This window comes from Pseudophryne corroboree, chromosome 8 (genome assembly GCF_028390025.1).
Source record: "Pseudophryne corroboree isolate aPseCor3 chromosome 8, aPseCor3.hap2, whole genome shotgun sequence".
NCBI classification, from domain to species: domain Eukaryota; kingdom Metazoa; phylum Chordata; class Amphibia; order Anura; family Myobatrachidae; genus Pseudophryne; species Pseudophryne corroboree.
In genome coordinates, this window is record NC_086451.1 from 91,819,073 (window position 1) to 91,846,702 (window position 27,630).

Sequence of the window (27,630 nt, forward strand, 5' to 3'; positions counted from 1 at the left end):
ATGAGCACAGGATTACCTGCTGTATCCTCCTTCCGTTGTGTTTTCCATCTGCTTTTGCTGCGGTAGGGAGTAGACCTTGCTCTGCATGTGCATGTAACCGTCCTGGCTCCAGCCGGAGACTGGTTCTGCAGGCTGGGGCCTCCGCTCGGTTGGCAGTGTAGAGCGGCATTCATCAGTCTGGCAGCCTCCCCCAATGGACTCTTGTTGGATCATGTGCTTTATCACACCTAATAGGTAAGAGGGTTAGAGAAGCAGAACTGATCAATGCTAGCACATCAGATTACCCACAATGCAGTGTACTCACTGCACAGACATCATATGGAACTGGAGGACCGTGGTATGAACCCACATATCCATTAGCTGGAGAAATAAAACCAAACTTATCACAGATGTTCTTCACCACTCATATAAAAGGTCAATGTGGCTGTTAAATATTAACTTCACGAAGGAAGGAATGGGACACCACCTAGGATAAATATAATTTGTCCCGATTTCAGATATAGGGCCACTGATACAAATACTGGGTACAAAGATACTGGGTACAAAGTAAGTATCAGGTTTCAATACTACAAGTGCCCAAGGCCTTCATTAACAAGTGTTTAATATTTACTGTCAATCATGTTTCTGGCACTTTCTGCAGACAGGTTCTGGTTCTAGACCAAGATAGATTTGCCTTAATTACTCATGCATGGTAACTCCTGTCTGGTGGCCTGTAAGCCCCCCTGCACCGTAACTCACATCTGGTGGCCTGTAAGCCCCCCCCCTGCAGTGTCACTCCTGTCTGGTGGCCTGTAAGCCCTCTGCACAGCCACTATCTGGTGGCCTATAAGCCATCCTCAGTGAACTTCCCTATTAATACAAGAAATATGAGCATTCGTCACTATAGAATAGTGGTGCCACCACAGATCTCCAGTAGGGGGGCAGCAGAGAGTTTTTACGGATTAAACATTAAGGCGGCTACCTGACAATTGCTGTACTAAATCATTTACCAATAATACAGAGCTTCATTTATGATAACCCCCATTACCCATTTACCTCTGCTCAATGTAAACATATCCTGTTCATTTTACAAGATTTTTTTCTAGCTCCAAAAAATGTGTTCTGCTTATAAAACTGTTAACTACCACCATTATTCATATCTAGCAAATATATCAAAGTACCATAGCCTGGGGCATCTTTCCAAGTGAATAAAACAGATGCAATGCTATAATTACACTGCCCCACCTGTGTGGTAGCAGTTTATTGATCTGGTGTAGATGACAGATCTGTACCCCTACAATAACAATTGTTATATATGTATATGCAGTCCCGACACACACCTGGGGGATGTATAGAAGAGGGATAGAAATCCACCGTAGCACGACCCTGAGTCATCCTGGGGTCCATGTAAGAGGGCATCATCATCCAGCGAGGATCAAACCCCAACATCTGCGGGTGATGTGAATAGAAAGTACGCTGTGGGTTGTGGGTAGAGGCTACATATGCAGCTTGCTGCTGCTGCCACTGCTGCATCTTGTATAACTGCTCCTAAAGATGGTAAGTTGCAGACAGAATTACAATCCATTCTAAAATGTCTAGACTGAAAAAAGGAATTCTGTAAATGTTACCACAATAACATAAAAGCCCATACATAACATGTACAAGAGACAAATGTTTACAGTGGTTTATCACCTTGCAGCGCAGGTGAAGTACAAGTTATTGTGCGGAAATGTCAGATTATTTTGAGATTTCTACGAGCAATGACTTTCACCTGCTTAAATTAAATTGATCTAACACGGCTTGCTTAATTTAAAAACAACATTTTAGGACACCTGCAAAGTGAAACATTCTGGCGGGTCAGGGGGGGGCATTCAATTGTACTGATGGCAGCACACATTGAAGCACTTTACTGCAGACATGAGACCTCTACTGAATTCTCCCCTTGGAGAGATTTTAATCTGTTACAAAGCATGTTATCTGTGGAACGCCATCTATTTTACAGGGCATCACCATTAGCCCCACTCCTAGTGTTGAAAGATGATCCATGCACCAAGGCATCAATGCGTAGGATTCATGGTAATCCTGCTGCTCACCAACTGTTTGATTGCACCCAGCAGCGGCTACTTATCTGTTTGGCTGAAGTATGGGGTTATCCGCAAACTGTCTGGCTGATGCTTCTGATCTCCCCGCCCCCCCAATGTTTGACAGTTGACGTCACCGGAGTTGGGGCTTAAGTCAAATGGGAGGCGCTTACATCTGGTAAAAAAAAAAAAACTTACCAAACTGACTGGACTCTAGGCACTGTATCGGCATAAGCCTCTAGAGGCCAGATAGGGCTGCCGCAACAGCAGGGGACTGGCTTGCCATGTGAAGCATTCTCTGCTATTGCAGTCTGGACTGGTAGTCTCGGGGGGAGAGAACAGCTCTGCCTAGGATTAGCAGGGAGTGCTTTCCAATGGGTAGTCACTGCCAAGCAGTCCCAACGAGTAGCCGATTTTACAGACCCTTAATTAAAGACTGGCCTAAGGCCTCTACATAGTGTTCAAAAGGACACCTTTAAAATTAGGGGTCTCCAGGTCCAATTAAATATAACCATCAGAACAGACTAACAGTGTTTGCTAATCTGGATCATGAAAGTAATACTGCACACTATTTTTCTCTTACATCCTATGGGCGGTGCTGGCACTGAGGGTATAAAGGGCCCATCTAGGATTGTATCAATTAAATAAATCTTTTCAAAGTTCTGCTACCCCTTCAATATCCACTCCCTGTACGGAAATCCAGAACCACATGACTAAAGGTGCTTTATAGCACAGCTGCTCCTGGCAGTGTTGCTTTCAAACATTACTGCAGAACAAACAAAACCAGGCAACCCGTCATATGTGTAGAGAACATCACCTTCAACAACGGATATTTTCTAATTTAATTGTCTTTGGTTTCAATCAGTAACCCATATAGCAGCATGTACGCAAATGACTTAGCAATAACCTAGATAAGTAACAATAAAGCTACCTCGGCCACTGTGATACGGGAAGAGAAGAGAAACGGGTAAATCACAATGGTTTCTGTTACCTGCTGCTGCCTCTGAAATCTGGGTGGAATGAGTTTCTGGTGCTTGCCGAAATCCTGGGCTGGAGAAGTGGGCTCTGTACATTCTTCCTCACTGCTGACCTCCTCTCTGGTAACTGCAGGAACCTCTTCATCTAAATAATCAGATGGAGATTCCTGAGAGTACTCTAAAGACAGAAGAGGAAATAAAAAGGAGTAGGTTAACTCAAGCTAGAGAGACTAATCAGAATGCAACCCATAACTCCTCCTCGTTGTATATATTTATCTAAACAGCAGACCCTTGTGCAGAGGACCAATTTCTGTCCGCTCAGATGGACTGCACCAGGTTTACCGGCTTGCTACATGGAGAGATACGAACAAACTTACTACAGAACATTGGGCTTTAACAACCAGAGAACATAAAGGTTTGGCAATCTTTTCCATTCGAAGGGGCAATTTAATTGCTCTAGCGCAGCTGCAGTTCCAGTTGCGCTATTCTATTGTTTCTGCTGACTGGTACGAGTGCAGTGGTCATCCTTATTTCTGCTCAAACCCTCCCGAGGGGGCAAGCAGAAATAGTCAAAAACTCCCTGTATCAGGAGCGGCAAGATGTAATGGGACAAAGTGACCGCCGCGCCCGATTTGAGCAACAATTGAACAGCTTTGTTGGGCAGCCATTACTTAGAAACCCCCAAAAACTACTGAATCTCCCCCAAAGTTCAAATCTGATAAGCAAAATGTGCCCCTACAGGAAACCACAACGTCCTCACAAGCCATAAACATTGTACAAGAAACCACTAAGTCACCAAACATTTTTATTCCAAATGGGGCCGATTCAAATGTATTGGGGGGTTTTGCGCGGCCACCACTAGAGGGGGCCAACGGCAGCAATTCTATTGTTCTGCAGTTTGTGCGCCCAGCGGCCGCGGAGAATATAATTGTTATGGTAGACTTATCATTGATAACTATTTCTTCTAAGTCCACAGGATAACATTAGGATATGAGGTAGCGACAGCGGATTGGCACCAAACGATCAAAGCTTTCGGCCTCCCAGAATGCAACAAGCCCGTCCCTATATCCCTGCCTCCTGGCTCAGGCAATTCAGTTGTTTTCCAAAACTCAAGGCAGGAGCATCATAGAGAGCTCTAATCAGGCGAGAAGAACACACATGCACACCCTTCCGTACAAGAATTGAGTGAAAGGATCCTCAAGTCAGGTGCATCAGGGTGGGTTCCCTCTGGGTCCTGTGGACATTGGGATGTCCACAACAACTTCGTGGTGGGGACGCTCCTGACTGGACAGGAGAATCCTTTGCCCGAATTCAGCGTCCTAAGAGGCAAAGGTATCAAAGGCATAATGTCTAATGAATGTGTTAATGGAAGACCATGTGGCTGCCTTACATATCTGTTCTGCTGAAGCACCACGTTGTGCTGCCCATGTCGGACCTACCTCACGAGTAGAGTGAGCAGAGACATTAGCCGGAACAGGGAGATCAGCTTGAGAATATGCTTCTGAAATAGTCTTTCAAAGCCACCCCTTGCCAGTGTCTGCTTGTCAGCAGACCATCCTCTCTTGTGAAATCCGTAGAGAATGAAGAGAGAGTCTGCTTTTCTGATGGCACTATTACGATCCACATAGATCCTTAAAGCACATACCACGTCCAACAATGCATCTCCCGCAGAAAGGTCTGGCCCTTGGAAGGCCGGGACTACAATTTCTTCGTTAAGGTGGAATTTAGACACCACCTTAGGAAGATACCCAGATATGGTTCTGAGAACCGCTCTATCTGGATTAAAAAAAAAAAAAAAAAAATCAGAAAAGGAGGGCGACATAACAATGCCCTAAATCTGAAACAATAGCCAGTAGAAACAGAACTTTAGCTGTCAACCATTTAAGATCCACTAGTTTTAGTGGTTCAAATGGAGCAACTTGAAGGGCCTTTAGAACTAAACTGAAGTTCCAAAGCACTGTAGGAGGAACAACAGGAGATTGAATGTGCTGCATTCCCTGGAAAAAAGTGCGCACATCCTGTAGGTTAGCAATTTTCTTTTGGAACCATACAGTCAATGTTGACACTTGCACTCTCAAGGAAGCCATCCTTAGACCTTTGTCCATTCCTGCCGGAAAAAATGCTAGGACTATGGAAACTGTAAAAGACCTAGGATCAAATTTCCGGTCACTGCACCACTGAATATAGGTTTGCATATTCGGTGATAAATGCGACCTGCGGAAGGTTTCCTTGCTCTGAGCATTGTTTGAATTACCTGTTGTGAGAATCCTCTTGCTTTCAGGATGGAAGTCTCAAGAGCCACGCTGTCAAAGACAGTCGATCCAGGTGCTTGGGATAGCAAGGACAATAGATCTGGACGTTGAGGGAGTAGGAATAGAACATCCATCGACAGCCTCTGCAGATCTGTGTACCAATGTCTTCTGGGCCAAGTATCACGGCGTCCCTTCCTTGTTTTGCCTTTTGCATCACCTTGAGTAACAAGGTGATTGGTGTTAACACATAGGCCAGACGAAAGTCCCATCTCACTAATCGGACATTCACAAATACCCCTTTTCCACTAGCTCCTTAAAACACAGGTAAATGCGCGGGGGCGCGCATTTGCCCGTGTTTTTCCCTAGTGGAAACGGGTCCCCCGGGAATCCTACCCAGGTAGCTAGCCGGGTTGAACATGTGTTCAACCCAACTAGCTGTCTAGTGTGAACGGGAACCGTGTCGAGGCGACACAGCTCCCGTTCACAGTGTATGGGAGGGCGGCGCTGGGAGATCATGTGATCTCCCAGCGCCGCCCCTACCGCGTCACCAACCCTCCAATATGCCGGGTTGGTGAGCGCTGCTGAAAGGGGGCTGTAGCACGGCACCCGTGCTTATAGTGGAAAAGGGGTAAAAGATGGCTTTGGGATCCTTTGTGCTTGATCCATATGCGGGAACTTTGTTGTTCTGACGGGACGCCATGAGATCAATCTCCGGTAACCCCCACTTGTCTACCAGAATTTGGAAGACCTCGGGGTGTAAAACCCATTCGTTTGCATGAATGGCATGTTGACTGAGAAATTCCGCTTCCCAGTTTAGGACTCCCAGAATGAACACTGCAGACAAGGGAATACGGTCGTTAGGTTGACCACACTTAGGTCAACAGTTATTAGGTCGACATGGTCACTAGGTCGACATGGAAAAAGGTCAACATGCATTTTTCTAATTTTTTCCTCTCATTTTTTAAACTTTTTCATACTTTACGATCCACGTGGACTACGATTGGGAATAGCAACCTGTGCCGAGCGCAGCGGGGACACAGTGCACTAATTGGGGTTCCCAGTTACTTTACGAAGAAAACGACACCAAAAAAAAAAAAAAAAAAAACAAGTAAAAAAAACACCTCATGTTGACCTTTTTCCATGTCGACCTAACAACCATGTCGACCTAGTGACCACGTCGACCTAATGCATGTCAACCAATAGGGGTCGATCTGATGACTGTCGACCTAATGACCCATACCCGCAGACAAGGCTGGATGATGAATTTCTGCCCACTTTAACGTGTGACTTACCTCCTTCATTGTGTTTTGGCTGCGAGTTCCTCCCTGATGGTTGAGGTACGCTACTGCACTTGCATTGTCCGAGCGGCTTTAGACTGGTTTCCCCTGAGTGATGTCCTTTGCCTGAATAAGTGCCATATATATGGCTCGAAGTTACAATATATTTATTGGCAGGCAACTTTCTTCCTTGGTCCACTGCCCCTGGAAGCAACTCCTTCCTGACACCGCTCCCCAGCCCTGAAGGCTGGCATCCATTGTCAGAATTTCACAAACGGATATCCAAAAGGGTCTCCCTTTGTCCACATGGGATGTCTGTAGCCACCAGGCTAATGACCTCCTCACTTCCAGAGGAAGGACCATAGTCTGCATTTTTACTGTCTGATGAAAACCATTCCATTTGGAAAGGATCAGACGTTGCAGAGTCCTCAAGTGGAACTGAGCATACTCCACAATGTTAAATTTTGACACCATTAACCCCATCACACGCATTGCTGCGTGAATGGATACCTTTTGACTGTGTGGCAGCTCCTGAATCCTTGACTGAATTTTGGATATTTTGTTCAGAGGTAGAATTACTCTCTGAAGTCACAAATCCAACAGAGCCCCCAAGTGAGTCATCCGTTGTGACGGAACCAGGGAAGACTTTGCCCAATTTATGAGCCAACAAGAGTCTCTGCAAACAAGCTATTGTCTGTCGCAGATGACACGGAAGCAATTCCTGAGATTCTGCCAGGATTAATAAATTGTTGAGGTATGGAAAAATCCTTATTCCCTGCTGACGGAGATAAGATGCCATTACCACCATAATTTTGGTGAACACTCTGGGAGCTGTGGCCAGTCCAAATGGTAGGGCCTGAAACTGAAAGTGTTGCTGGAGCATAGCAAACCTGAGATAGCGCTGATGGGACAGTGCTATAGGAACATGAAGGTAAGCGTCCTGGATATCCAGGGATACCATAAAATCCTCCGGCTCCATGGTCAAAATAAAGGAACGTAAAGTCTTCATATGAAACCGCGGCACCCAAATGTACTTAGTCAGTGCTTTGAGATTGAGTATGGGCCAGAACGACCCATTTGGCTTCTGAACTAGCAACAGGTTAGAATAAAAACCTTGTCCTCGGTGTGTAGGAGGAACTGGAATTATCACTCCTGACTGAAGCAACTTCTGAACTGCCTCTTGCAAAGCCCTGGCCTTCGTTTACACTGAAGACGGGCTGGTACAAAAAAACCTTTGAGGAGGCTGTTTCCTGAAAGCAAACGCATAACCGTGAGATACTGCTTCTTGCACCCAGGCATCTGTGGTAGACTGCTGCCAGATCTGAGCAAACTGAAGAAGTCAGCCTCCCACCCTGGGGGCCCCAGGTGGAGGCCCATCAGGCTGATGGCTTATCTTCTGATTTGGAAGCCCCCACTCTGGTAGGACAATGCTTTTTAGTCTTACCAGACTTGTCAGATTAAGACTGTTTGCCATAACCCTCTCCTTTTGCTTTTCCTTGAGTCCGAAAGGGCCGAAATGCTGGAAATTTAGGCTTGGCTTTGTGTGTGGAAGGAAACTTTAACTTTCCTGGAGTCTGCTTCTGACTCCAAAACACTGTTTCATTCTTTACCAAAAAGAATATCTCCAGTAAAGGCAAAGACTCCAGAACTTTCTTGGATTCTGAGTCAGCTTTCCATGTACGTAGCCAAACCGCTCTACGAGCTGCTACTGCTGAGGCTGATGCCTGAAAGGCAACTATACCCATATCCAAGGCTGCTTCTTCCATAAAAATAGCTGGCTGTTTGATATGTGCAATATGGGATTTTTGTTCTCTAGATGCCATTGAAAGGTCATCCTCTCATGCCTCAGCCCAGTCTGCCACTGCTTTTACCATCCAGGCTGAAGCCATGGCTGGTCTTATGATTGCCCCAGACAAGGAGAAAATGGTTTGAAGAATACCATCTATTTTCCTATCCGTAACATCATTTAATAATGTTGATTTTCGCACCAATCGGATGACATGCTTATCTACTTTGGGAGCCACCTCCCTTTTAATAGTCCCCAGCCGGAAGAGGATAATTGGAATTCCAAACTTCTTACTGGGTGTAACCCAAGCCTCTTGCATAATTTCCGTCAGCTATTCTGACCCAGGAAACTCAGTCCTAACTATTTCGGGACGTATAAACACAGGTGCCTTAGATTTCAATAAAAAAAGGCTCTGCTGCCTCCTCTAAGGATAGAATGGCTTTCAAAGCACTAATTAGCTAGGAATGTCCACTAAGATGGGGCCTTCCTCCTAGTCTCCGTATGCAGACCCGGAGTGCGAGGAGTCCTCATCTGCAACATATGTAGATTGTTAAGATGTTGTTTCATGTCTAAGTGATTTACTTACCACCGGCCTTTCAGCCTGTTTCTGTTGAGAGGCTGCAGATTCCTTTATTGGATGTGATAACTCCAGGTGGAATGTTGCATGTAAGGGTTAATAGGGTAACCTATCCCTGGTACAGGAGCTGGCATTATCCGCTCAGCTATACTGGATAATGTCTGTGCAAAAGTAGGCCATAAGGGTTCAACTTGAACCTGTCCTTGCCTAGGATTAATCAAGAGGCTTTGGTGAAAGCTAAAACAATTTGCACATAATCCATTTTGAATCAGATCCTGAGAGGTAACCCAGCTTTGCAAGGCAAATGTGAAATGAGTGTTGGTGCTGCTGTGGGGAGTGTATCCTCCTCACCCTTGCCTTTCAAAGACATGATAAATAAATCACACACCTTTACAGTGTTAACTACACAAATTGTGACTGTAATCACTTTAAAATTTGTGACATACAATCCAATACCCCCTTGCTTTGCACCAGCACTGAGGATCGGAATACACAGAAAACTGACTGGAAATCGTAAAGTCAGCAATCACACTAGCAGTCACAGGTTACACATTCTTCATGATTTTCTTGGGATATAGTATAAAATAATTAGTATAATAAGCAATATGAGCACATAAATCAACTACAGATACATTTCAAGTATGTAGGAGAAACATATTACTGCATTACCTTATATAGGAGTTTTAAATGTATTCAGTCGCATAGTGAAAGAAAACAGCAGCAATAGTTTACAGACTCCTATGCATCAGGCACTTATCCAACTATTCGTACAAAAGGTAGAGACTTAGTGCTGTATTACCCGGCTCTGGAGAGTGGGATACAGGGAGACTTCTCCCCGCTTCCAGGATTGATCAATACGTTAGTGAACGCTGAGTGGATCCAGACGCTATTAGTGTACATAATAAATCTCCCTGTGAACATACAGTGAACACAGACGCCCTTAGTCATACAGCTGCCTATGCTGCGACTGGGTCCTTTTAGATACACAGCTTCTCAGACGGAAGCGGGGAAACAGTTCATGGCGGGAAACTGGTCATGAACCAGGGGGAGGGGCGACCAGGGGAGCATCTTACTCTCCACTGCTGACATCAACCCTAGGGAACGCGGCATCATACTACCCCAGAAGCCTATGATCCCTAAGGCCTAACGCTGGTGCATCCGAGGTGGCAGCCGCTTCAGCGACTGTTCAGTCGTCTCCATCCCGAAACAGTGGGTTGTGTCTCGTGTTTCCCCTACTAAGCGGAACCAATGCCTTACCTTCTCCCCGAGCTCCAGCCATAGCCTGGTAACGTCTGCTGGACTTGCTAGTACATCCTACACAGACGGCCGCCAAAACAGCACTGTACACGTGGGTAAGCGTTGTCGCGACCCGGCGGCGAGTTTTTGGAACGACTCTTTCTAAGGTACGAATAAGAAGCTTTCTAGAAAGTTCGGTAAAAAAAAAAAAAAATAATAAGACTATAAAAACAAAATAAAACAAGCTTATGGCTGCTAAAAACCAGCAGCCCATTGACCATTGTCCGGCTCCTGCCGCACCAAACAAAAATCTGAATTGCCTGTGCCAGGAGGCGGGAATATAGGGACGGGCCCGTTGCATTCTGGGAGGCCGTAAGCTTTGATCGTTTGGTGCCAATCAGCTGTCGCTACCTCATATCCCAATGTTATCCTGTGGATAACCTGTGGACCCTACAGGAGAAACATTTTTTCTCACAGCCTCCTGAGGTGCGAGAAAAAAAAATGTGTTGAAACTTGGCACTTTGGGCGTCTGAACGGGATTTTGGACGCCCAGAGCAGCGATGCGCATGGGCGCCCAAACACAATGGATTTGAGACAATTGTTTGGGCATCTAAAAATCCCATCTAAACTGTACTTTTTAGACACCCAAAACAACTTAATCAGCCCCAATATATACATCTATACTGCGATTAATCTGACATTAGGAAGGTCTTTCCAGAATATATACACCCATTGCCTGGTAATCTTAAAATGCAAGTTGCATTAGATAAAAGCTACAGAACGCTATTTATTTTACCTGCTGGGGTTTTAGTGCTCAATGTACAAGGGCACGGTACAGGTGATGTGCAATGTGCACAAATCTCCTGTACATACTGTAGCCTAACATTGTGCACTTCCTGCCCAACCCTATTGGGGTGTGTCAAAATGCACACTGTACAGGCAAAGTAGGGGCCATGCAGGGTGCGGATGCCAGCGTTTACACACCATCCCAATGGCACTACCTACATCTTTCCCAAATTGAATTTAATGGAGCTGCCCCCTTAGACTATCTTTAAAGCTCAAGACTATAATAGTTGGGATCAAGGGAATTCAGAGGGCAGATGTATTAAGCCTGGAGAAGTGATATAGCAATGATAAGTGCAAGGTGATAACGCAACAGCCAATCAGCTCCAACATGTAAATTGACAGTTAGGAGCTGATTGGCTGTTGCGTTATCACCTTGCACTTATCACTGATTTATCACTTCTCCAGGCTTAATACATCTGCCCCAGACATTTTTCCCTTGCACAGTATACAAGACCAACATCTGTTCTGTCCGAAGAGGATGACAGAACAGCAGCTTGCAATCTGATTCACAAAAGACATGTTTAAGGCAACATATAGAAACTTGAGCACATCTGGGATTAGTAGCCCTTTGCAATTTATAGGTCAGGATTGAAAACCAATTATCTTTGATGTAGAGGAAGCTTCTGTCTTATATTCTATATAGAGTGTGAAGAGTGATTGTATGAGTGATTGTTACATGGCAGAATAATTTGGATCAGGTTTACACGTTTCGTGGGCTCTTCTGTACAGAGCTGTGTGTACACTTCGGAAGTTCTTAGAATACATAAAGTGACATTGCCAGCTCACAGTACGCCACCTTCACTATGTGCCAGACAACTCTGCCTACAGAGAGCAAGCAACATAATTCTAAGCTATGAATGCAGCATTTAGGTGAAGGGGCGGTAGATGAAAGCTCAGCACTTCCGGTGTTCACAAGTAGAAGTGCTGCATTGCTTGTATAAAGAAACTCTGCTTACTTTACTTGCCTCAAACCAACAGGCCAGTATAATGCCAAATTCTCAGTGCTGTGGCACTAAGCACCTGTATGACACCGGCCAAAGAAGTTCATACCTGGCAGTTAACCTTAGCCTTCATTTTAATAAAAAAATGTGAACAAAACAAAAACATGCAAAGTATATCACACATTTAAAGGTACAAATATAAAACAAACAAACTACCCTTAAGCAAGATGAATGGAAGCGTGTAAAGTAGGAGTTTAGGGGTAAACGTATTAAGCAGTGATGAGAGAAGTGAGCCAGTGGAGAAGGTGCCCATAGCAACCAATCAGCATTGAAGTAACATTTATAATTTGCATACTATAAAATGATACAAAGCAGCTGATTGGTTGTCATGGGCAGCTTCTCCGCTGGCTCACTTCTCTCTCATCACTGCTTCATTTACCCCTTAATGTGATAAATCTAAAATAAAATTGAAAAACAGCACAATACAAGAGCACCAGCTGATACAATCACTATAGAAGGAGAAAATGCTTTACTACATGAATTTATGAAAGACACTTGGCGCAATCTAGACAATTATACTCCATGTAGGTTGTATTTCTACAGCGAAACACGTTCCTGAACTGCTCAGCTGCTATAAGATACTATCTACAAGCCGAGTTACGTTTTAATTAAAAGGAGAATTGAAATTAAAGTGTGCTTACAAGAGTAGGCCCTGACAGACTACATTGACAGTAAAATCATTTCCATACTAACAAGATGCTTATGGCGACTCAGAACTTAAGACAAAGTTCTAACATGGGACTGTATCTCATAGTAATGGCCTTTATCCATTTGGGTTGTAGAATATGATCGATTAAAACTTCTTCTAAAACCACAAAACAAAGATGATGCAGCGCATTTCACCATAATCAATCTAATTTTCTTTTTGACTGAGGTACCAATTTAAAAATAAAAAATCTGTACACAATGTAATTTCTGAATATAGTTGTGGAATTACAAATGCTGGCTGTCGTTTTAGACACTTAACATATGCTCCCAGGGGATGTAGTCAGGATCCTGATGGTCAAAATATTGACGCCGGTTTCCCCGACCGACAGAATGGTGGCGCTGCAGACACAGCTTTTCCCACTCCTGGGTGTCGACACCCATGGAGTGGCAATAGAACCTGTGGTGAGCAAAGTGAGCCACCGAACCTGCAAGGTGCTTCATTCCACTCGCCCCCTGCCGGCATTCTGGCGGTCGGGACTCCGGCGTTGGTATTTTGACCGCCGAGATTTTCGACCGCCGTGATCCCATACCCAGCCCAATCCTAGATCCCTCTACAAAACTACATTTTCTTTGCTAATGAACAGTGTCCAATCAGCTTTTAAGGAACAAGAAAATGATTATACACAAAATGCAGACAAGAAAAATAGGATTTTGGTACATTACCGATAAATCCCTCTGAGTCCATAGGGGACGCTGGAGTTCGGTACCATGGGGTATAGATGGGGTGATCAGGTGAGCCGGCACTTTAAAATTTTCAATGTGTGCGACTGGCTCCTCCCCCGACCAGTTAAGAAACTGTGCCCGAGGAGAGACGGCAACACGACCAACAGAGGAGGAGGTAAGCAAGACAACCATAAGGGAGATCCCCTTAAAACAGCACCGATATACATTGAACGCACGCACGTGTGTGTGTGTGTGTGTGTGTGTATAGACGTGTGAATAGAGATATAGATATATACAAATATATATATACACAGGATTGTCATATATCGAAATCACACAGGTCTTCGCAGTCACACCCAGGATAAAAACTCGACCTGTTACACTGAAAGCAGACACCTTACAGATAGAGCTATGGGGGGTCATTTCGAGTTGTTCACTAGCTGCTTTCGTTCGCTGCGCAGCGATCAGGAAAAATAACGGCACTTCTGCACACGCGTCGTACTATTACAACGAACGATCTAGTTTCACACAAGGTCTAGCAAAGCATTTCAGTCGCACTGCTGGCCGCAGAGTGATTGACAGGAATAGGGCGTTCTGGGTGTCAACTGTCCGTTTTCAGGAAGTGTTCGAAAAAAACGCAGGCGTGCCAGGAAAAACGCAGGCGTGGCTGGGCAAACGCAGGCGTGGCTGGGCAAACGCAGGGCGTGTTTGGGACATCAAAACAGGAACTGAATAGTCTGAAGTGATCGCAAGCGCTGAGTAGGTCTGAAGCTACTCAAACTGCACAAAATTATTTTGTAGCCGCTCTGCAATCCTTTAGTTTGCACTTCTGCCAAGTTAAAATACACTCCCAATGGGAGGCGGCATAGCGTTTGCACGGCTGCTAAAAACTGCTAGCGAGCGAACAACTCGGAATGACCACCTATGTACGCTGGCAGAATAACCATACGAGAGAGGATAAAATGATAGGGCCTAGTTGCAGGTATCCCTTGCATTTGTAAGGACGCCCCGCCACGTGGAACCACAGGGGCCACCAGCTATATAACCACACCTCCGGAAGAGAGCAGCGCAGGGTGGGCGTCCAGAGAAATGGATTTATCGGTAAGTAGCAAAATCCTGTTTTCTCTATCATCCATAGAGCACACTGGAGTGCGGTACCATGGGGACGTCCCAGAGCTTCCCAAACGGACGGGAGCGCGCTGAGATTTCCAGAAAACTGCAAGTCAAGCCGAGACTCAAGGCCACAAGCAAGAGAACTGCGGAACGTGACAAAAAGATGGCAGGCAACCTAATTCAGACCCATTCAGACAAATGGGATACATATAGTGTACTATTAGCCCTGCCAGTGAGCCAGCTCTCATGTGAAAGCGAGCCAGGCAGGTATAGAAAGAAAAAAGTGGAGCCATCACGGTTCTACAAAGACTAAAGCCATAATCATGCCCTGAAGGCATACAGACTGCAGAGGCTAGCCAGAATTAAGGCGGAACGTTCAATGCCAACAACGCCCTGAAGAGACAGCTGAATGTCCGGTAGGATGCATCCTAGAGAAAACAAACAGGGGAGTCTTTACCTTGAGAAGTGCATGAAGAGACCTGCTGTATGCCCCCGGCAACATATGCCTTCCTATAGGTGAGGGGTGCCTAAACTAAAGGCGGCCTGCGTTCACTGATGCGGCAGAGTAACACCAAGGAATGCCATATGCCCGTCCTAGGAAAAAACTCTTATGTCGCAGAAAAATGAGAGAACCAACCTGCTGAGTTTACACTGTATGAGTAAACTGGGAAAGAGCAGAAAGGTCAGAAAACACCCAAGCTAACTGGCAAACTATGGAGCAGACAAGATATCTCTCATTATTGTCCCCTACTAGATGTGTACAATAAATTAGGGGGACCACCCCGTTCCACTAACTGTTAGAAATTTTGTATATAAAACCCCCTCTCAATTAAGGTAGGATTTTTCTGCTGCAAGGACTCTGGTCGATAAGACGTTCTGTGGATAAAAAGCCGAAGGTGGCATAGTACAATATGTCAACGTCTTACTGTTATAAGTATGCTACAGTAGAAGAGTAGAGCCTACATGTGTATTCCTACTCTCAAAAGTATGCAATAGTAGGTGTCATTTGACCAAACTTAAATCACACGCTCTCAAAAAGGGAAGCGAGTTGACCCAACATTGTTCAAGTATTCCCGGATCCAGGACGTCGATGGGCAATACTGAATCCGAATGTAATACCTGCACCGAACCGGAGAGACAAATTTGGTTGCACAACCAGAACCTTGGGAGAACCTACACCTGAGGAAATTTCATCATGAAAGAGAGACCCCGTAGGAAAACTGAGAGAGGCCTACGGGAAAGTCCTAATGAAGGCCAACCAACGCTCCCAGAAGGAGAGAACACTAACTGAGCCGAGGATCCCGCAAGCGAAACCCATACACTTAAAGAGAATATCCAATGGAGTCTAAACATTCAGAAATAAAGTCTCTGTATGTACTGAGATTTTAGGAAAGAGTCTCAAACATAAACTTCTGTGAAAACAGAAGCATTAATCAAATCTCCCTCCAGAATATGCCTAGAGGAATAGGTCATCCAGATAAAGGATGAAGCCTAAGAGTTGGTCACAGATGAGCAATCCTGTGACCACGAATAATACCCCCTAAGCCTCGGGGCGGCAATGGAAAAAAACAAAAAACAAACATTAAAACTGGAAGAAGACAAGAGGGCTACAAATCAGTTACTGAAGAATCTTTTATAAAGGAACAAATTCTAAAGATATTTAGGAATTGAGACCGTGACCTTAAACCAGGTCCCTATACTGCTTGGTGTTCCTGATATGTTTCTCCTGAACTTTAAAAAAAGAAAATCAGTATGTCACCTAAAGGCGTGGAGTCTGAAGTAGTGTTACAAGACTCAGGACCCTTTGCACCAACCAACTGGAATGACGGTGCTGAGAGAAGTCAGGAAGCTGAAAACATAATTATCCCTTGCCCGTAAGCAATGTAGATATAGGACCCATGACTGTGGAGGCCTTAATTCCAAGCGTGAAAAAGAGTGAGGAGACCCTTCTTCCACACTGTGATTTTTGGGGGGTTTTGGTTAAGATGGTAGGTTACGGTATTTTCTGATGGAATCAACAGAGAACCCAAATGTACCCATCACCTGTACCTGTATACCAATTAAAAAAAAAAAAAATTATATAGCTATATAATATATATATATATATATATATATATATATAATATAGCTATACACATACCAACACATCTGCACATACACTTATCCAGATGTTTGGGGGGAAAAAAGGGGTGGTCCAGAAAAACCTCCTCGCTGGACAGGAGACGGAATACTACCATAGCGTAGTCCTCAATCCATAAATATGGGAGAGGACTGGAAAACCAGTAATGGATGGAAGAACTTTGCCAAAGTTTCTGGTAACATTCTACATTCTCTCTAACCTGTAGGAATAGGAGGTACACATACACATTTACATTGACTTATACAGATATGCAATGTATATATTCAAAATAAAGGAAGGCAATAGCAGAAACCTAAATTTCCACAAAGTGTCAATTACTCTTTTCCCGATACGCCTCAAGCTTACCAGAAAACCCAGAAATAAATATATACTACTCTTTACAGCACGGATGGGGAACCTACGGCCCTCCAGCCGCCGCCGAACCACACACGCCGCAACAGTCCCGCAATTTGGCCATGCTAAAACCGCTGCAGGGCACGCCGGAACGTGCAGCCCAATAACAGCAGGAGGACCAAAGGCTCCCCCATCCCTGCTTTACAGCCTCCGAGCTTCCGTTAGTGGGCAGCTCTGTTTTAAGGTGATGCCTGTTCTTAATTGGAAAAACTCCCGCCTTACGCTGTAAACGAAATGTCGATTTCTGGATATCAGTAAACTAGAAACAGCTCTCAGACGTCTATCTGTGCTGTACAGAATCTCAATCTTGTGATAACTGGAACAGAAGGGACGGGATGGAACATACCTTAAAGTATCATGTATACAAATTTCTGTCTAATGAGGTTCTGATGATCCTCAAATACTTCCCTGTTCATTGTACCTAAATACAGCTAGCCTGAGAAAAAACGACTTTGACTGTAGTCAATTTGACACTCTGTGAGATGCCTGTATTGTTGGAATCTGTGGGATATAAAGATAGTTATAGACAGTACAGACCAGAATACACCCTAGTGAATTCTCCCAGGTACTACACACAGCATGCTCTGGTTTCAATAAGAACTATAGATTCTTATAACGCCAAGACTGAGACTACGTCACCTCTTTATAGACGTGTTGGATTCAAATTACATAGTTACACCGGTGGAGGAGTAATACCAGGTCAAGCGTAGAGTGGGCAGAGCAACTTTATTCCATCTCCCTTCTAAAATTCATTTTATATTATATATACTGTATATACCCCAGCTGGAGGCGTATAAAATCTTAAATTGCTAAGAACATGTATTGCCCTGATCCTAGCCAAACGGCCGACACGATAAACACTGGTTGTCACTAAACAACCAGGGCCGTAGAGGACACAAACACCAGGTCCAAATGAGGATCTGTGTAAAATGCATACAGTAGGGGTAGAATATACAAATTCCACACTTAGGTTGTTTCCAAAGCGTCAGCGCTGTGAGGCAGTAATGTCAACCACCACACAATCCGCGCTGCAAGCATCTATATAGATGTATCTATATATGCATACATACATATAACACATTATACATGTATATATAAATCTATCGGGGTACAATTTTGCTTAACGCAGCCCCCTGTAAATGATCTAGGCAGGAACCCAGATCTCTGAAGTAGTCCATCTTCTGGGTATGAAACTTACTAAACATAGCTTTATGCCTAGACATGTCTAGATTAGAAAAAAATAAGATTTTTACTTACCGGTAAATCTGTCTCTCGTAGTCCGTAGTGGATGCTGGGGACTCCGTAAGGACCATGGGGAATAGACGGGCTCCGCAGGAGACATGGGCACTTTAAGAAAGACTTTAGATTCTGGTGTGCTCTGGCTCCTCCCTCTATGTCCCTCCTCCAGACCTCAGTTAGAGAAACTGTGCCCGGAAGAGCTGACAGTACAAGGAAAGGATTTTGGTAATCCAGGGCAAGATTCATACTAGCCACACCAATCACACCGTATAACTTGAGATAAACATACCCAGTCAACAGTATGAACAACAGAGCAACAGGTCAACCCTAATGCAACCATAACATAACCCTTATTTAAGCAATAACTATATACAAGCATTGCAGAAGAAGTCCGCACTTAGGACGGGCGCCCAGCATCCACTACGGACTACGAGAAACAGATTTACCGGTAAGTAAAAACTTATTTTCTCTAACGTCCTAGTGGATGCTGGGTACTCTGTAAGGACCATGGGGATTATACCAAAGCTTCCAAACGGGCGGGAGAGTGCGGATGACTCTGCAGCACCGATTGAGCAAACACAAGGTCCTCCTCGGCCAGAGTATCAAACTTGTAGAACTTTGCAAAAGTGTTTGAACCTGACCAAGTAGCCGCTCGGCAAAGTTGTAATGCCGAGACCCCTTGGGCAGCCGCCCAAGAAGAGCCCACCTTCCTAGTGGAATGGGCATTAACTGATCTTGGCAGCGGCAATCCAGCCGCCGAATGAGCCTGCTGAATCGTGTTACAGATCCAGCGAGCAATAGTCTGCTTTGAAGCAGGAGCACCAAGCTTGTTGGAAGCATACAGGATAAACAAAGACTCTGTTTTCCTGACCCTAGCCGTTCTGGCTACATAAACCTTCAACGCCCTGACTACATCAAGCAACTCGGAATCCTCCAAGTCCGTAGTAGCCACAGGCACCACAATAGGTTGGTTTATATGAAAGGATGAAACCACTTTCGGCAGAAATTGTGGACGGGTCCGCAATTCTGCTCTATCCGCATGGAAAACCAGATAGGGGCTTTTATGTGACAAAGCCGCCAACTCTGACACACGCCTAGCCAAAGCCAAGGCTAATAGCATGACCACCTTCCACGTGAGATATTTCAACTCCACCGTTTTGAGTGGTTCAAATCAGTGGGATTTCAGGAAACTTAACACCACGTTAAGATCCAAAGGTGCCACTGGAGGCACAAAAGGGGGCTGAATATGCAGCACTCCCTTTACAAACGTCTGAACTTCAGGTAGAGAAGTCAACTCCTTTTGAAAGAAAATGGATAGGGCCGAAATCTGGACCTTAATGGACCCCAATTTTAGGCCCAAATTCACTCCTGACTGTAGGAAGTGAAGGAAACGGCCCAGCTGGAATTCCTCCATAGGGGCATTCCTGGCCTCACACCAAGCAACATATTTTCGCCATATACGGTGATAATGTTGAGCTGTCACGTCCTTCCTAGCCTTTTCAGCGTAGGAATGACCTCATCCGGAATGCCTTTCTCTGCTAGGATCCCGCGTTCAACCGCCATGCCGTCAAACGCAGCCACGGTAAGTCTTGGAACAGACAGGGCCCCTGTTGCAACAAGTCCTGTCTTAGAGGAAGAGGCCACGGGTCCTCTGTGAGCATTTCTTGCAGATCTGGATACCAAGTCCTTCGTGGCCAATCTGGAACAATGAGTACCGTTCTCACTCCTCTTTTCCTTATTATTCTCAGCACCTTGGGTATGAGAGGAAGAGGAGGAAATACATAGACCGACTGGAACACCCACGGTGTCACCAGGGCGTCTACAGCTATCGCCTGAGGGTCTCTTGACCTGGCGCAATACCTCTGTAGATTTTATGATGAGGCGGGATGCCATCATGTACACCTCTGGCAGTTCCCACCGACTTGCAGTCTGTGCGAAGACTTCCTGATGAAGTCCCCACTCTCCCGGGTGGAGGTCGTGTCTGCTGAGGAAGTCTGCTTCCCAGTTGTCCACTCCCGGGATGAACACTGCTGACAGTGCGCTTACGTGATTTTTCCGCCCAGCGAAGAATTCTGGTGGCTTCCGCCATCGCTACCCTGCTCCTTGTGCCGCCTTGTCGGTTTACATGAGCCACTGCGGTGATGGTGTCTGACTGAATCAGAACCGGTTGGTCGCGAAGCAGGGTCTCCGCTTGACGTAGGGCGTTGTATACGGCCCTTAGTTCCAGGATGTTGATGTGAAGGCAAGTCTCCTGACTTGACCACAGACCTTGGAAATTTCTTCCCTGTGTGACTGCTCCCCATCCTCGGCGGCTTGCATCCGTGGTCACCAGGACCCAGTCCTGAATGCCGAATCTGCGGCCCTCGAGAAGGTGAGCACTCTGCAGCCACCACAGGAGAGACACCCTGGCCCTGGGGGATAGGGTGATTAACCGATGCATCTGAAGATGTGATCCGGACCACTTGTCCAGTAAGTCCCATTGAAAGGTCCTCGCATGGAACCTGCCGAAGGGAATGGCCTCGTATTATGCCACCATCCTTCCCAGGACTCGAGTGCAGTGATGCACTGACACCTGTTTTGGTTTTAATAGGTTCCTGACCAGTGTCATGAGCTCCTGAGCTCTCTCTATCGGGAGATAAACCCTTTTCTGGTCTGTGTCTAGAATCATGCCTAGGAAAGGCAGACGAGCCGTAGGAACCAACTGCGACTTTGGAATATTTACACTTCCAGAGAAAGTGCTACGCTGATCAGCAACTGCTCTCTTGATCCCGCTTTTATGAGGAGATCGTCCAAGTATGGGATAATTGCGACCCCTTGCTTCCGCAGGAGTACCATCATTTCCGCCATTACCTTGGTAAATATTCTCGGTGCCGTGGAGAGACCAAACGGCAACGTCTGAAATTGGTAATGACAATCCTGTACCACAAATCTGAGGTACGCCTGATGAGCTGGATAAATGGGGACATGAAGGTATGCATCCTTTATGTCCAGAGACATCATAAAATCCCCCCCCTCCAGGCTTGCGACCACCGCTCTCAGCGTCTTGAACTTGAACCATTTCAAGTATATGTTCAGGGATTTTAAATTCAATATGGGTCTGACCGAACCGTCCGGTTTCGGGACTACAACATGGTCGAATAATAACCCCCTCCTTGTTGAAGGAGGGGAACCTTGACCACCACCTGTGGAAGATACAATTTGTGAATTGCAGTTAACACTATTTCCCTCTCGTGGGGGGAAGCCGGCAGGGCCGTCTGTGAGGGGGCAGGGATCCAACAGGGAGTGAACACACTTGCGGCTGAAACTTCGAAGACGTGCCCCCACCGGGCCTAGCTCCGCCTGTGGAGCCCCAGTGACGTGCGGTGGATTTTGTAGAGGCCGGGGAGGACTTCTGTTCCTGGGAACTAGCTGTGTTCTGCAGCTTCTTTCCTCTGCCCCTGCCTCTGGCAAGAAAGGACGCACCTCGGACTTTCTTGTTTCTTTGTGATCGAAAGGACTGCATTTGATAATGTCGTGCTTTCCTAGGCTGTGCTGGAATATAAGGCAAAAGATCAGAATTACCAGCTATAGCTGTGGAGACCAGGTCCGAGATCCCTTCTCCACACAATCCTCAGCCTTGTAAGGTAAACCTTACATATGCCTCTTAAGTCGGCATCACCTGTCCATTGCATGTTCCACAGGACACGTCAAGCAGAAATCGACATAGCGTTGACTCTAGAACCCAGTAGACTAATGTCTCTTTGGGCATGTTTTATTTATATATATCTAAGACAGCATCTTTTATATATATCTATACATATATATATATATATATATATATATATATACACATATACATATATACATACTAGGGTCTCAATCTCTGCTGATAAGGTATCTGTCCACGCTGCTACAGCGCTATAAACCCATGCCGACACAACCGCCGGTCTGAGTAGTGTACCAGAATGTGTGTAAATGGACTTCAAAGTACTTTTACTGCATGCTATCTGCAGGATCCCTGAGGATAGCTGTTAAGTCAGTGCTACCTTTTGGGCAAACGTGACACCCTAGGGCAGAGGTTCCCAAACTGTGTGCCGTGGCTCCCTGGGGTGCCTCGGGACACTTGCAGGGGTGCCCTGGTTTGGTGGTCCAGGACCAATTCAAATTATTCATGGTCAATATAATAGGCAAAACCAGTGCTGGTGGCTGCCAGTCACAAAATATGTGGCCAAATAGAACAAAATAATGTCCCTCACCATACAGCTGACCCTAAGGATGACATATAAATGCGATAAACTTAATGTAATATTTCTTTCTAAATTTCCCAATAAGAAATTTTTGGCCTAGCGGTGCCGTGAAAAAAATTCTGATATTCTAGGGCGCCGTGATTCAAAAAAGTTTGGAAACCACTGCCCTAGGGGAAGATTCCCATCGTATCCTGGCCCTAATAGGGAAAGGATACTCCCTGAGAATTCTTTGTGGGAAACTGCAGTCTCTTGTCTGGAGATTCCCGCTCTTTTTCTTCATGAGAGGAGGGAAATTTACCTCAGCTTTCTTCCCCTTAAACATGTGTACTCTCGTGTCAGGGACAGATGAGTCATCAGTGATATGCAAAACATCTTTTATTACAATAATCATATATTGAATACTTTTCTGTCATTTTGGCTGTAACTTTGCATTATCGTAGTCGACACTGGAGTCAGACTCCGTGTCGATATCAGTGTCTATTATTTTGGATAGTGAGCATTGAGAGACTCTGAAGGTCTCTGTGACATAGGGACAGACATGGGTAGATTCCCTGTCTGTTCTCTAATCTTTTGTGCAATAAATTTTCCTTAGCACTTAATTTCACATATCCCAACAGGTGTCGGCGTTGTCGACGGAGACACCACTCACACACACACATTTGCTCCATCACCTCCTTAGGGGAGCCTTTTACCTCAGACATGTCGACACACACGTACCGACACACCACACTCTCAGGGAATGCTCATCTGAAGACAATTCCCCCACAAGGCCCTTTGGAGAGACAGAGTATGCCAGCACACACCCCAGCGCTATTAACCCAGGAATAACACAGTAACTTAATGTTATCCCAGTAGCTGCTGTTTATATTGATTTTTGCGCCTAATTATGTGCCCTCCCTCTCTTTTTACCCTCTTCAACCGTGTATCTGCAGGGGAGAGCCTGGGGAGTTTCCTCTCAGCGGAGCTGTGGAGAAAAAATGGCGCAGGTGAGTGCTGAGGAAGAAGCCCCGCCCCCTCGACGGCGGGCTTCTGTCCCGCTTAAATATACATTTTCTTGGCGGGTGCTCATACTTATATACAGTGCCCAACTGTATATATGTGTACTTTTGCCAAAAGAGGTCCATATGCTGCCCAGGGCGCCCCCCCCCCCTGCGCCCTTACAGTGACCGGAGTATGTGAGGTGTGTGGGAGCAATGGCGCACAGCTGCAGTGCTGTGCGTTACCTCAGTGAAGAACGGAGTCTTCTGCCGCCGATTTCGAAGTCTTCTTGCTTCTCATACTCACCCGGCTTCTGTCTTCCGGCTCTGCGAGGGGGACGGCGGCGCGGCTCTGGGATCGGACAACGAGGGTGAGATCCTGTGTACGATCCCTCTGGAGCTAATGGTGTCCAGTAGCCTAAGAAGCAGGACCTATCTGCAGAGAGTAGGGCTGCTTCTCTCCCCTCAGTCCCACGATGCAGGGAGTCTGTTGCCAGCAGAGCTCCCTGAAAATAAAAAACCTAACAAAATACTTTCTCACAGCAAGCTCAGGAGAGCTCACTGAGCAGCACCCAGCTCGTCCGGGCAAAGGTTCAAACTGAGGTCTGGAGGAGGGACATAGAGGGAGGAGCCAGAGCACACCAGAATCTAAAGTCTTTCTTAAAGTGCCCATGTCTCCTGCGGAGCCCGTCTATTCCCCATGGTCCTTACGGAGTCCCCAGCATCCACTAGGACGTTAAAGGTCTCCCATCCAATATTGGACCAGACCTACACTCTTCATATTAGCCCAAGTTAGTGTATCACCAGTAACTCTTATGTTCCTACGGAGCTTAACTCCGCACCCACCCGAATGGCGCCTAAATTTGAACATGCTTTCTTGTCTCAAGGAACGCAGCACTGTTTTATAGCAAGGTTGGCTAGTAGCCGTGTGAGCCACCCTGGGCGCTGCAGTCCTGTGCTGGAATTAACCGCTCCATGTACCAGAGGTGGGGCCGCGCGAGTGGGCTTAACAGCCGAGCACCTTCCATAACTTGAGCTCAGACGCTACTTACTAGAGGAGGGGTTCTTGTGCAAACGCGCAAAGATACTTGGTGTCAGTGAAAACGCCCCCGACCGCCGTTGTACAGGAGAGAATGGCACTCATCTGCAGCTGGAAAACAGGATTTCTCGCCGCCTAATGCGCAGCCCCATTGTAAAGCATTGTTTAAGGCGGGATGTGCGGCATCAGCGTACACCCGTCCTGGGCGCGTATATCTAAGCGCTAAGGCACCCCCACTGGCTGACAGCCGCAACGGAGGAGAAAGAGAACGTCCGTGCCTTTTTTACTCTGCTGCTATATAGCCGCCATTTGACCCGGGAACCCCATGCGATACATTACCAATCTTCTGTTTTCAGCCATGCTGCCAGTGGCGGCGGGCTGCTTGGGGCTCCATGTCAGCAGTGAACTGCTGGATGCGAGTCACCCAGGGACTGATGTCCCTGCAGCCGAGTCCCCCTGGCAGCTCCCACAAAGCAGCCTGGCAGGGGCAAACTGCCAGACTGTTGAAGATATTAAATAATAAAAATAATAAAATTATCTCTGAAGCTCCAGAGGAAGTGACCGGCTCTCCCGAAAACATTTCTAAAACTGGTCTGGGGAGGAGTATAGAGGGGGAGGAGCCAGTCGCACACATTGAAAATTTTAAAGTGCTGGCTCACCTGATCACCCCATCTATATCCCATGGTACCGAACTCCAGCGTCCCCTATGGATGATAGAGAAATATAAACAGTCAAAAACTGACAGCATGTTAAAAAGCAACTACACCACAGATTTCTAACGAATACTCACTTGTTAGGTGAAAAAGACTAAAACTAGCAGTCTGAACAACTAACCCCCCCAGTCCAGACCAGCCCAGTAGGGCAGGAGCTGTTGCCTACTGATCTCAAGCAGCCGTACCTCTTCGGAAGTTTGGTGCGGTTTCCTGAGTGCCGCTCCGGTCTGAAACTGGAGACCTGGGGTCCTCGTTCTCCTTATTTTCCAAGCGCTTTGGGGTCTCACTACCAGATTTTGATGCCTGTTTGGTCTTTTGATCCAGCAGTTTGAGTTTTGCAGCACAGGCTGCGAGTCGTTCTTCCCGAGCCCGGCGCTCTTCCTCTTCACGTCGCTTGCGAGCTCGCTCGACTGCTTCGGATATTTCAGATGGTACAAACTTCTGCCGCGGAGGCAGTTTCTCTTCCTTCTCTTCTACAGACTGCTGCCGCAAGACTGCAGTGGGAGCAGGCTTCTGAAAGAAAACAATTGTGGCGTCATTACTTATACAGACACAGTCAAACACTGCTAGGAAACGAAGAAATGTATTTTCATTTTAATACTCAGTAAATGTTAAATAAACCTATGGGTCTATTTCCAGTTCAAACCAGTAATGTGAATATGGAGAACCCTTATCTACACAAAACACCTGATCACAAATATGGTGATACGTCCTGGTGTTGCTAATTAAAACAATCATTGGAGACCAGCTAAGGTTGTAGCAATCAATTAGAAAAGCATGAATCGTACCGAGTGCTCAGCCACGGCAGCCCAGCTGTTTGGTTTACGAGTTGCTTGTTGCACAGGCTCCTGTGCCCTCCTGACAGGGCGAGAATGGGACGCTGGATCGCTCCAAACCTTCCCGTCCTCAGCAGGATGCTTTGCTTCTGCGCTGTCAGTGGAGTTAAAGGAAACCTGACGCTGCCTTCTACACTCCCAGCCGTTCCTGAAAAGAAACCAAAGCATCATCTAGGGCCAGCTACCAGAGCGCCATGTATGCAATCTGGAACAGGCATTCCGCACACCTGTGTCCCAGGCTTGCGCCAGTCTTAACAGTTTTATCCTCAATAACCCCTAGAACAGAGGTTCTGAAACGCGGCCCTCAAGGCACCCCAACAGTCCAGGTTTTAAGTATATCCATTGCTCACCACAGATGGTTAAATCAAATTGACTGAGATACTAATTAAGTCAACTGTGGCAAAGCATGGATAGACTTAAATACTCAAACTCTGCCTTAGAAGATCCACCATAAATGCTTCATTACAAGGACAGGATGACGTGAACCAAGAAGTTCCTTTTTTTCCCTCAATATTCTGTAACTTCTGTTACATTCAAAGGGTCCAAGCCAACTACACACAGATGAGAAACCTACTTTGTAGACAATATGCAGCCCAACAATACACTGAGAACTACTGACATCAATGAGGCTCCTTGCCTCAGTGATGTTCCTAGAGTATTAGTTCAGCTTGCCAACCAGCCGCCTCGTCTGGGAGTAGGAGATGGGTAAAACAGCCCCACTGCCCAATGCCTATACAAACCTTTATAACTTGGTCTTACCATTTGCTTCTCTCTTTTGCAACTTCTTCGTCTTCTTCATCTTCACTGAATTTCAACTTCTCAGAATAATCTACTTCATCATGAATGCCTGTGAGCAGAGGGAGCACGGATCAGGCAAAGAGACAAGCATAAAACAGATTTGGTAAATGAAATACATGAATACAGAAAAGGAAGAGGCCCAGTCTTCTGCACATGATGCTCAAGCTATTCATTTGTGAGCTCACCAGGGGAAAAATAGGATTTTGGTACTTACCAGGTAAATCCTTTTCTTTGAATCCATAGGGGGCACTGGAGTATGGGATATCTTGGGATATGGACGGCTTCCGCAGGAACAGGGCACTGAATATTTAAATTTAGAACACTCCACCCCTCCATATCCCAGAGTACCTCAGTGTATTTTACTGAGTCGAACAGGAGCTATAGAGGTTGACAATGGAGAATTACATATAACATAACGGACAACAATAAAGTTGACACATAACGTTACTGACAACTAAACAGTTGACACCATAACCGATAGAACTTGATAATTTGAACCAGTCGGTGAGAGTGTGTTACCATAAGATCCCCTGAACTTACCACAAACCAGGTAAAACTGCTCTGGGTGGGCGTCCAGTGCCCCTTATGGATTCAAAGAAAAGGATTTACCTGGTAAGTACCAAAATCCTATTTTCTTTTTCATCGACTAGGGGTCACTGGAGTACTCTTGGGACGTACCAAAGCTTCCCCCGTAGGCGGGAGAGCTGTTTGGCACCTGTAACACTAGGCGGCCAAAGCTAGATGCCGCAAACGTATCAAACTTGTAAAAGCGC

At 45.9% G+C, this 27,630-nt stretch overlaps 1 protein-coding gene across 11 annotated transcripts in view; it reads right to left on the bottom strand.

Annotated features, from left to right (window-relative positions):
• The window catches only part of PRRC2B (proline rich coiled-coil 2B), a 229,527-nt gene that overhangs the window by 58,390 nt on the left and 143,507 nt on the right, over positions 1–27,630 (bottom strand). For 10 of the 11 annotated variants that reach the window (XM_063936794.1, XM_063936788.1, XM_063936791.1 and 7 more), the window contains exons 10-15: positions 26,819–26,906; positions 26,012–26,207; positions 25,409–25,736; positions 3,052–3,215; positions 1,320–1,527; positions 17–227 (exon numbers count right to left, since the gene is read on the bottom strand). In XM_063936794.1, the coding sequence (XP_063792864.1) occupies positions 17–227; positions 1,320–1,527; positions 3,052–3,215; positions 25,409–25,736; positions 26,012–26,207; positions 26,819–26,906 (1,195 nt within the window). The remainder of the gene's footprint in view (positions 1–16; positions 228–1,319; positions 1,528–3,051; positions 3,216–25,408; positions 25,737–26,011; positions 26,208–26,818; positions 26,907–27,630) is intronic. The other variant, XM_063936785.1, reaches the window with a different exon arrangement.